Source organism: Phycodurus eques, chromosome 2 (genome assembly GCF_024500275.1).
Source record: "Phycodurus eques isolate BA_2022a chromosome 2, UOR_Pequ_1.1, whole genome shotgun sequence".
NCBI classification, from domain to species: Eukaryota; Metazoa; Chordata; class Actinopteri; order Syngnathiformes; family Syngnathidae; genus Phycodurus; species Phycodurus eques.
The window spans coordinates 9,374,402-9,386,385 of record NC_084526.1 but is presented as its reverse complement, the minus strand read 5'-3'; the positions used below and the strand labels follow the sequence as shown (position 1 = coordinate 9,386,385).

The 11,984-nt window shown below is 39.9% G+C and overlaps 1 protein-coding gene across 1 annotated transcript; it reads left to right on the top strand.

Annotated features, from left to right (window-relative positions):
• Positions 1-1,259: 1,259 nt before the first annotated feature.
• On the top strand, positions 1,260-8,116 carry prrg4 (proline rich Gla (G-carboxyglutamic acid) 4 (transmembrane)). The gene is made up of 6 exons (XM_061701338.1): positions 1,260-1,689; positions 3,790-3,953; positions 4,022-4,049; positions 4,580-4,721; positions 6,011-6,199; positions 6,293-8,116. The coding sequence occupies exons 1-6, from the start codon at positions 1,578-1,580 to the stop codon at positions 6,318-6,320; spliced, it is 663 nt and encodes a 220-aa protein (XP_061557322.1). The 5' UTR covers positions 1,260-1,577; the 3' UTR covers positions 6,321-8,116.
• The last annotated feature ends 3,868 nt before the right edge of the window (positions 8,117-11,984 follow it).

The window sequence follows — 11,984 nt, the reverse complement described above, 5'->3', positions numbered from 1 at the left end:
TTGATCTGATTCCATATTTAACAAATTTATAAGAGTAATTTCAACTACTCTGCATACTGGAAAAATCGGATTTGTCACCTGTCCCCAGCTCCCTAAAATTAGACTTTACCATAATACCATGTAATATAATCATTTAAAACCTTTACAAATGTTAGACTTTTTTTTTTTTTTTTTTTTTACATATTCGGTTACTCCTTATCCCAACTATATTTTAAGTTTATTTTCTTGGAAAAAAAAAGTTTAATCTTTATTTGTGTGTGCTCATTTTTACTCAGTCCCATATAACCTCTGAAAAAAATATTATCTAATAATATTAATGATATAATATTAATAATATTCCACAAGACACATTGTCCACAGGCATTTGCACCATTCAGCTCCACTGCAGGCCATGCGAGGCCCAAAAGTAAATTCAGTCTTTTTTTTTTTCTTTTCTTTCTTTTCTTTTTTTTGGGTGGGTGGGGGGGGGGGGGGTATATTTGATTATATTTTTTAAAAAATCTGCAGGAAGTACATACAGTAATTAAGGTATCCACTTTTTCTGACATTTTTGTCTGTCGGTGTGCTGTGAGATTTTTCTATTGTAAAATATGTGCCTTGGCTCCATAAAGGTTGGAAATCAATGTATTAACATAAATGACAAGTGGCTTATTTTATGTATTTGGTATTTCTACGCCAAAAAAATAATCCTGTAACTCAAATGAGGAGTTTTAGTACACTAAAACAATGACCAAAAAAAATAAATAAAGTTGCCTGAGATGAGCTAATATGTGCCCAATGAATAGGTCAATATATTATATATAATATTAAAATGGGCATAAATTTAAGTTTTTCTCTCTTAATACTTTTCAGGAATAAAACATTGCCTTGTTTTGAATGAACAATTATGCCCACTATGCTGTATTTTAATGTTACTCATTATCATGCTACTTGGAGACCTATGCATCTTTTGAGGTGGTACTTGGTGTAATAATTTATTTATTTATGTATTTATTAATTTATTTTTTGAGAACCACTGATCCATAGTTTCTTGTATATGTATTCACAACCAGTTCACCTTTTCTTTGGTTATATCAATGAACAGATTCAATTGGTTTTATTTCCCAAATTCTACTCACAATACATTACAACCGAATGTCCAAAAAAATGATGGCTGTGAAATCTATCGTGCGACGCATGCACAGAAGAGTCTTGCCTCTGTCGCCATCTTGCGTCCGTTTGCGTGTACGTCCCCCATCGTGTCATCCAGGTGAAGCGATCGATTGGTCGAGTCTGCGCAGGTAGTTCAGGGAAGAGCGGAGTAGTCGAGACATAAACATGATCCGAGCGTCTATTAGAAAACACCTAGATAACGACTTGGGCCTCTTTATTTACTCCACAGTGGAGTGATACGATAAAATTGTCAAGAAAGTCATACGCGACGTTTCCTGAGTCTTACCAGCGTGGAAGCGGAGGACACGTTGCGCTCCCTTCTTCTTTCGATGTTTTGCGTCGACATTTGCTTGGGTGGAACAGGACTTAGTGGACTTTATGTGGCTGAAACTTCAATTTGAAGCCTATTTGGGGTCCGCGTGACCATGTTGCTTCATCTTGACCTCGTGCTCCTCCTCGTCCTCCTCTTCTTCACCTGTGCAGATCTGACCTGCGTCAGGAGGGTACTCTCCAAAGAGGACGGGACGCAAGAGGACGGTACGACATTTTCTTCTTCCTGTTTCTACAATTCCAGACAGTATCTGCCGTTACCATTTAGTCTACTTCACCTGCAATAAACAATCCCATATACATTTACATTATATAATACAATCATTTGTAAAAAGTAAGTACAAATACTCCTTATAAATAGCCTTATGATTTATTTATTTTTAACTTTGAAACAACATTGAAATTTAAAACCTACTTGAGTGAAGTAAGTTTTACTTTTACTCCCTAAATTTGAAAACAGATATCTGTGCAGTGGTGCTTTGAGATACAAGTTTCATTTGTTTGGTGACCATGCTCGTAATCTTTTTTTTTTTTTTTTTTTATGGCAAAAACAGCACTCTAAAATGTTGTACTTAATAAAATATATAGCTCAGGACATAGGAGGGTTTTGTGAATTTCACACTTAGTTGATGATTCCAAATCTTTGCAGTACACGGGATACTGTAAAGTATCCCATGACTGCATTTCCCTTGGCTCACCAAATAACTAAATACATCCATTTACTCCTTACTTAATAGGCTCCTTACTTTTCGCTTGTCACTTTTCAACCCCTGTTGATGACGACAAGATGGCAGCGTCAGAGAGGAACGTGAACCAGGGAGCATTAACGACGACAGCAAGAGATTGGGAGAAGCAAGATATTCCCCATGCATGGCCTTATCTAAGAGACTTTTTTGATGTTGCCAGCTACAAGAATGATTTGTGGCATATGTGTTGTGTCTTGTGCCAGTAACAACCCTTAGCTTTTAAAAAAAAATTTGTCTCATCTAATTTTAAAAAAGTGTATTTTTCCGTTACGTATCGCTAATTTAGCATTGTTATTATTTTTCTTTACTCAGTTCACAAAGCTGTGGGAACACGTTGTTTTTAAAACATAAATGTTGAGCCAATGTTAGCTCGGTCTTGTTTAAAACAACAACATCCAACATGTGGCATGTAATGATGTTTTACTCCTCTTAGCACGAGCACTATGCAAGTTAATGAATGAGGGAAAATATGTTGTGAGCATTTTTTTCCCATTATGCCAAGTTATCAAAACAAGCATTGGATACCATTCACAGTAAAAAAAAAAAACGTTCATTTCAGAGTCTGTACTTTTTTTACTTAGCTCATTCACTGCCAGTCATTTTCAGAGCAGAGTTCCCGAAATTGCCAGCTGTTTTAGACCATTTTGATCTTTCAAGATCCACTTTTTTTCCCGTGACAAAATTAACACCGAACCTCTCAAAGAAAAACTGTTGACTCTTTTCTCTCACGAGGAAAAACTGTTTGTTTCTAGCTTTTTCCGTTTATTAGTAATCAGCAGTAGAGCATGGGTGGGTTTCACCAAAAACACCGGTTTCCGACCAAAAAGTGGGGGAAATTAGCTTTTTGAACAGTGACTTTGACGCTAATACTTTTTCCTTTTGTGAAACTTCAAACAAGAAAACAACAGAAACAAGACTGAGAAAGTGCTTCTAATGGCAAAATAATAATTTATTTACCGATATACAACTAGGGAGTGTGCCAAGAGCGATACTTGAATGTTAGGGGCTGTTTAAAATGGTGTTCATCATTCACTCCAAGAATCGCATCATCTTATCTCACGATCACGACGCACACTTTCTAGTACCTACCACGACACATACTCTGTTTATACCATACACATACATACTCTGTTCGCGTGTGAGGTGCCTAAACCTTCGTGTTGCTATTTCTCTCCCTCATAAATGATGTGAAAAGTCGAGATTCACCCCCTAATCTTTATCGTCTACTCCAAAGCTGTGCTGATCTAAAATCCAAAGCAATGCAACGCCGCCACCTACAGGATATGTTAGTCATTACAGTGGTTTACAAACCTGAACTTCACAGACAAACTGGTCGAGACCATCTTTCACATCTACCCGTTGAAAAACGAATTTGACTAATATTTTCGTCGTTGGCAGTCTACGGCAGTGCTTGAGTTAAGTACCAGTTTTGAATCAATACTTCTGACTTTTACTAGTCTTTTTTTTTTTTACACAAGTATCTGCTGAAGTACAGAGTGTGAGTACTTTTGCCACCTTTACCTTCACTTTAAGTGTGATTCAAATCTGTTTGGACTGTCAGTGTTTGTGGATGACGGGGAGGCAAATTCATTCCTGGGTCGTCATTTGCTGTTCAACCGGTTCGACTTTGAGATTTTTGTCCCTGGAAACTTGGAAAGGGAGTGTTATGAAGAGGACTGCAATTATGAAGAAGCGAGGGAGGTCTTTGAAGATGTCCAAGCTACAGTTAAGTCACACAATCTGTCATTTAATGAGGTAAAATGAGAGGATTTACACGTTTTTATGTTTTACAGAATGATTTTTGGAAGAAATACACTGCAGGTAAAGACGATGATTTTGTTATTTTTCAATTCCCGCTCATGTAATTGATGTTATGGCCAATAAATGTACAAATACATCAGTAATATCTAATAGTATAGAGTAAATCTTATGAATATCCAAAGACAGCAAGAATAATCAGACACAGTATACTTATTCAAACACAGCTGAGGATATGATACAAGATATAACACTCAGTTTTGACATTGTTTACTAGTTGTTGTTTACAATTATGATTTGGTGACTTGGTTGTTAACTAATTATTAGTCACTGTGTGAAGCTAGAATTTAGTGGAGGTGTTGTTACAATAATACTTGCATGACTCATGTCATACAGTAAAACGCAGATGCAGCTCTCTCTAAACCTGCCTAACCACCTGAACATCTAACATTCAGGGTTAATGCTCATCATTCTATTTAAATTTCATTTTGGGGGCTTTTGTTTTGCATGAATGGTGTGCGACTCCCCATTTGGTCTCTAATTTTAAAGTGTCACACCGTGGTGCTCACTCAGTGTCTTGTGATGATCCGCAGAGAAGGACAAGCAACCCTCAAGAGTCGACATTACTTCCCTCCTGGTGGCGCTGATTGTTGTCGGAGTGATTATCGTCCTCGTGGGCCTCCTCAGCTGGTATTTTTGTCCAGGCAAATGTAAGGACGACTTCAGCCGTGCCAGGTGATGCAGAGAGGGGTTATTACTAGCTCTGATGTTGACTTGAATCTCTTATTGTTCTCATACCTTCTATTTGAGCAAAACCTGTAAATGTATTCCAAATTATTATGAGGGATGGCTTGATAAAATATTAATATAAAATAGCCTTTAAAAATATATGTATATGTATATCATGTGTTTAAACATAAATACACATGCTTTCATGTTCAAATTGCCTTTCAGAGCACGTTATTAAGAAACTTCACTCATATCTTGGCACTGCTTCCTTTTTAGGAATGTCCTTTACCTACTGTGTTAAATGTGGGACTTCATTATGGTACAGAGGCATATCGAATAGAGTACAGTGGAACCTCGGTTTACGAAGGACGAGGTTTATGAACAATTTTTTTTAAAGAAAAATTACCTCGGGTTACATCCTAGGTATTTTCGGTTTACGAACAGTCTTGGCATGGCTGTCACGCGGAAGGCTCAGAACTGTGTTTTTTCTTGCTCTGCATAAACATAATTGGCTCTGTACTTCAGGTATCATTGTTTTTTTTGGACTAAAATAGCACCCACCCATGACACTGTGCAGAGATTTGCATTGGGTTTTCACACATTTCTTTATTGCACTGTATTTATTATGCATATAAAAATAAGGCAAATATCATGTCGTTTTTGTGGCTGGAACAGATTAATTGCGTTTGCATTAATTTCAATGAGAAACATTACCTTGGTTTGTGAACATTTCAGTTTGAGAAGGGCATTACTGAACACATTAAATTCGTAATCTGAGAGTCCACTTTACCGTCACCCACAAGTATGTTTCTGACTCATATGCCTATCAAAATAATGTTATTTACCAAATAGAAAGGAAGTCCATAATTCCTCCCACCGGGGTTCTGCTACAAAACAACCCCCCCCCCCCCCCCCAAAAGTAAAAGCCTACTACAATAACTGAAATTTATTTGGGGTTAATCATAGGCACTTTAAATCATGTGAATAAATGTTATGGTGTATATTGAAATTCAAGATTCAAGTCAATAACATATACAGTACATCTGACCATTATGCACTTCAGTACAGTATACAGTACATTACAGTTCTTAGAGCAGTGCCAATTGACTGTAGTAATTATAATGTTAATACGATGTAGCAGTTTTATGTGCATTGTCAAAAGCAGGCAATCCACTTGAATAATAATACTTAAATCTCATCTTTTTACGCCGTCAATAACAATTACTCAATATAACTTGAATTCACCACACGTGATTGACATCCTGTGAACGTCTACTGTACTGTCCTCCCCACAGCTCAGTTCGGGTTCGTCCCAGGAGGAGCAATGCCTCCCTCATCCTACGCCGGCTAGAAGAAGTGTCTTTACAGCCCGTGGTCCCACCCCCGCCCCCAATGGACGATGTCGAGCTCCCAGGACTGCCCTCTTATGAGCAGGCCATTGCAAAAAACGGACAACATGATGCCCCACCTCCTCCTTATCCCGGGTAATAGTAAATCACTGAGCAGATTCACAAGTGAGCTGTGCCATATAATATACTCACATTATTTACACTCTCCCTATTCTCTTCTCTCCTTAGTTCACGGCATGGAAGTATTCGTCGGTAGTGTTTTCAGGAGCTTTACATCTACTCTTTTGCTTGTTGACACTGTACACAAATCTCTACATGATGACAAGATGCCTGTGCCTCCTCTTTACTATTGTGATTGAGCTGTCCTATTACTTTCATGCATTTCATGAATTCACTTTTAATGTGAACCTTTGAAACCGAAAATGTATTGTCACTACATCCTATGTTATGCTTTTTGTGCTCTAAAATTCAAACCTATACTGAATTAGTTTAGATTTTAATAACAGTTAAAGTGACAAATGACAGTGGTGCCTTGAATTGGGAATTAAGTCGGGACACGACTATGAGTTTTTTTTCGATGCTGGCCATCGCGAGGCCGATTTTTTTTTTTTTTGCTTTGACTTCTGTGGAAAAAATTTAGATACAAGCACTTTGGTGGCAGCAAACTTATTGTAACTCACTTCTCATCAAGTAGCAGTTTGGCACATAGAAAAAATATTCTTAAAAAAAAGAGGCTTCAAGCTATTTATTGCTATTCCCAATTGAAATTTACTGTCAAACAAACAACAACGTTGTTTTTAAAATAACCTCATCACTTTGAATGTCAGCTAGCTTAATGCTAACACAATACAAAATGCCATAGATGGGTTAATGAATAGCATCTATATGGGGGTTTTGTAATGCTTTCCAGGGGTGTCAAACTTGTTTTTGTCACGGGCCACATTGTAGTTATTGTTTCCGTCAGAGGGTCATTATGACTTTGGAACCATATAAATGTAGGCCTCATTATTACATAATGCACAACAAATTGATGGATAATTAGTTTTCAAATCAGAAGTCAATACTATTTTAGAAAGGGATTTGTTCACCAAAAACATTTTTGTAATATATCTCAATTTGCTATTTTAATCCAGAGGAACATGAGCTAGACACTCATGATTTCCTTTCGCGGGCCACATGAAATGATGTGGCGGGCCAGACCTGGCCCCCGGGCGTTGAGTTTTACACCAGTGCTTTAAGAAATGGATATTTGAACACAAACGGTGCAACAACACATGTAGACAGAAATCATACCAATACTCACATATATATTCTTTATCCTGAACTAATATTATTGCAGCTTACTGAGTCTCTTAGAAGTGAAAGTCTTTCGTTTGTGTCTGTGTGACTGCATTACATTGCCCCCCGGTGGCCGAGGCACACCAGAAGGAGCACAAGGACTGGAATGGATTCATTGCACTTCCATTCATTTCAATGGCGAAAGATCATCTGAGATAGGAGTGTTTTGAATTACAAGTGTGGTCAAGGAACAAATTAAACGCGTACGTCAAGGTACCACTGTAGTCATGTTTTTGACCTCTTTTATTGAGCACTTCCAGTAGTTGTCTTTTAACATGCTTTTATAGAAATTTGGGGATGGTTTTGCTGCTGTAATTATTGCTTTACATGTCTGTAAAAGCGCTTGCAAGACTGAGAATGATCTGTGAATCTACTTCAGTGTTTTCTTTATGGGGAGGAAGAAAGAAATACATTCAACTTTAAATAAATAAATACATACATGAAGAAAGAAACAAAGAAAGCAGCAAAACATATTTTAAGGCTATGCAAAATCAGTAAATTTCCAGATGAAAATTAATGCATCGGAAGATACCACATTTTTAACCATATCGTGTAGGCTTAAATTTTATCAAGACATTAAATAAATGAATATACTAATTCAGTTGTTTTTTGTAATTATTAGATAACAGCACAAAAACCAAAGGAAATCTGTATAAGAATCAATTGAATTTTAAAGGTGTGAGCAAAAATGGCAAAAATGTAGATGTTTTTATAAATGCTGATTTATTTTGTGATTTTTTTTTTTTTCCATCCCTTATACCTGTATCAATACATTAAAAAAAACTTAGCCTCATAATCTCCTCTTATGTCATGCGGCTTTTAGTTTTATCTTTGTGTACTTTACAACTTGGCACATTATCTGTTCATAACAGCCCTCTGGCGAAAGGCGAGCTTTAAATTGTGCAAATATATTAACTAGTAAGTTGTTTTTCACAACCTTTATTGGGCTACATTTTACATTATGGTTAAAAAAAACTTATGGCACACCAGTAACCACAAATGTCAAAAAAACATAAAATACTGTGCATGGAAACTATGATGATTTCATCTCAATTTACTCCCCAAAATTAATTTGTGTGAAATCTGGCCCTGCTTAGTTGAACAAAATGAAATTATGGCAACAGGTGAATCGCATTTAATAAACTGTAAACCATTCTACTCGCCACGTGAGTTTGCATCGTTCATCCTGGCTGCAAGCCTACATTCCGCCTCAAGCTAACACGAACGCCGCACTGCTAACGCTCGCCGAACAAGTCAACGAAATTGAAAAAAAACACCCGGACTCACCCCTCATTATCCTCAATATTCCTCGTGCAGCCCTGGGCTCGTCTGATCACTGCTTAATTCACTTAATACCGACGTACAGGCAAGAACTTAAATGCGCAAAGCCTACAGTGAAAACAGTGAAAAAGTGGACAAATGAAGCCAAGATGGAACTTCAAAGCTGTTTAGACTGCACAGACTGGAGTGTCTTTGAAAATTCAGCTGGCAGCCTGGATGAATATACGGACACTGTCACATCCTATATCAGTTTCTGTGAAGAGGTTTGTGTACCAACAAAATATTTTCGCACATTCAACAACAACAAGCCGTGGTTCACTGCTAAACTTAAGCAGTTTCACCAAGCTAAGGAGGACGCATATCAGAGCGGGGACAGGGCCCTGTATAATCGAGCTAGAAACCAGCTGACTAAAGAAATTAACATTGCCAAAAGAAACTATGCAGCAATGTTGGAAAAACAGTTTAGCGCAAACGACTCTAAATCAATCTGGCATGCATTCCAATCGCTGACTAATTACAAGCGACGATCCCCCCAAGATGAGAACAATAGCACACTAGCCAACGACTTGAATACCTTCTACTGCAGATTTGAAAATGACACTTTCACACCACACACCCACCCGGCCGCACCCGCGACCACAATCACACTTCAGACTTCTTGCGTTAACCATTCATGAACAGGATGTGAGACGCATCTTCAAACAACAAAAGATTAACAAAGCGGCAGGCGCGGACCAGCTCGCTCCAGTCTTCACTCAGATCTTCAATAGATCTCTGGAACTGTGCGAAGTTCCATCCTGTTTCAAACGCTCCACCATCATTCCAGTCCCCCAGAAACCTGAAATCTCGGGTCTGAATGACTACAGGCCTGTCGCTTTGATATCTGTGGTCATGAAGTCCTTTGAACGTCTCGTGCTGGACCACCTCAAGAGTGTCACAGGTCCCCTGCTGGACCCCCTGCAGTTTGCCTACCAAGCGAACAGGTCTGCGGATGATGCTGTCAACATGGGACTGCACTTCATCCTAGAACACCTCGACAGTGCAGGGACCTACGCGAGGATCCTGTTCGTGGACTTCAGCTCAGCGTTCAACACCATCATCCCTGAACTCCTTTCAACCAAGCTTCTCCAGCTCAGCGTCTCACCTGCCATCTGCCAGTGGATTTACAGCTTTCTGACGGGCAGGACACAGCAGGTCAGGCTGGGGGAGGCCACCTCATCCACACGCAGCATCAGCACTGGGGCGCCGCAAGGTTGTGTCCTCTCTCCGCTGCTCTTCTCTCTCTACGCAAACGACTGCATCTCAGCGAACCCGACTGTCAAACTCCTGAAGTTTGCAGATGACACCACTGTCATCGGCCTCATCAAGGACAGTGACGAGTCTGCATATCGACAGGAAGCGAAGCGGCTGGAGCTGTGGTGCGGCCGACACAACCTGGAGCTGAACACGCTCAAGACTATAGAGATGATCGTGGACTTCAGGAGGCATCCTTCGCCACAGCTGCCCCTCACGTTGTCCAGCTGCCTTGTGTCAACCGTCGAGACCTTCAAGTTCCTGGGAATTACAATCTCTCAGGACCTGAAGTGGGCGACTAACATCAACTCCGTCCAGCAGAGGATGTACTTCCTGCGGCTTCTGAGAAAGCACGGCCTGCCACCGGAGCTGCTGAGACAGTTCTACACAGCGGTCATCGAATCAATCCTGTGTTCTTCCATCACAGTCTGGTGCGGTGCTGCTACAAAAAAGGACAAACTCCGACTGCAACGGACAATCATAACTGCTGAAAGGATTGTCGGTACCCCCCTATCCACCATTGAGGACTTGCATGCTGCCAGAACTAAGACAAGGGCGTGCAAAATCCTCTCGGACCCTCCGCACCCCGGTCACCAGCTCTTCCAGCTCCTTTCCTCAGGTAGGCGCTACCGATCAATGCAAACTAGAACTAGTAGACATTTCAACAGCTTCTTCCCTCTTGCGATCAACTTCTTAAACACCTAACCTATAATTCCATTACAACAAGCTGACAATTTTTTGACTTGGGTTCATTGTCACATTTCTGTGGGGCCAATTATGTATTACTCGTGCACTCACTGTAGTTGTCTCGCCATGCTGCACTATTTGCATATACTGGCCACTCGTGTCAGAGTAGCATCTGCTCCATTTGCACACTGTTTGAGGAGTATCTGTAACATTTGCACAACCAACATTGTCCCAGATTATCACACTACTCGTCACTTTAAACCGCACACACTCCTTGAAGTCTCAGCGCCCCTTGCACAATGGTCATTGCACCGGACTATTGCAATATGAGTCATTCGAACTGCTCTAAGTGCTAGAGGACTCTGCATCTTTTTGCACAATTGTTTTTTGTCAATGTCTTTATGTCTCCAAAGTGTTCTGTAAATTGACTGTCTGTTGTACTAGAGCGGCTCCAACTACCGGAGACAAATTCCTTGTGTGTTTTGGACATACTTGGCAAATAAAGATGATTCTGATTCTGATCGTGTCATGTTTTCCCTCACTACGTGTACCACTGGCATATAACAAAGATATTGTTTTTGTATTAAATAAATAAGTTTTGGAGCAATTAGGTGAAACTGGATAATTTCCCTGGGCATACCCCTTTTCTGTACCGCTTCTCCTCACTAGGGTCGCGGGGGTGCTGGAGCCTATCCCAGCTAACTTCGAGCGAGAGGCAGGGTACGCCCAAGAGCCAAGGACCACCTGTGGAGAGCTCCAAAAAGACCTGGGATGAGCAGGTACTGTTGTCACAAGGAAAACAGTGAGTAATGTACTCCGCCATGGCTTGTATGCACGCTCACCACGCAAGACCCCATTGCTGAAAAAAAAGCATGTCAAAGGTCTTTTAAAGTTTGCTGAACAACATTTGGAAAAGCCACTTAAATACTGGGAGAATAGAATCTGGTCGGATGAGAACAAAATTGAACTCTGGATGCCATCATGCACACCACGTTTGGAGGAGAAAGGGCACTGCACATCAGCCTAAAAATACCTTGCCAATAGTGAAGTTTGGAAGTGGGAGCATGATGGTGTGGGGCTGCTTTTCAGCAAATGGTACTGGTAAACTTCACATTATTGAAGAAAGAATGAATGGGCAAATGTACAGAGACATTCTTGACAAAAATCTGATGCCATCTACGAGGATGATGAAAATGAACCTCGGGTGGACATTTCATCAGGATAATGATCGAAAACATACTGCCAAGGAAACTCTTAACTGGTTTCAAAGAAAACAAATAAAGCTGCTGGAATGGCCCAGCCAATCACCTGATTTGAATCC

Coding starts and splice junctions, on each gene's coding strand:
- prrg4 (XM_061701338.1), top strand. CDS start 1,578: ATGTTGCTTCATCTTGACCTCGTGCTCCTCCTCGTCCTCCTCTTCTTC. Junction 1,690..3,789: donor GGACGGGACGCAAGAGGACG/GTACGACATTTT, acceptor TTGGACTGTCAG/TGTTTGTGGATGACGGGGAG. Junction 4,050..4,579: donor TTGGAAGAAATACACTGCAG/GTAAAGACGATG, acceptor GATGATCCGCAG/AGAAGGACAAGCAACCCTCA.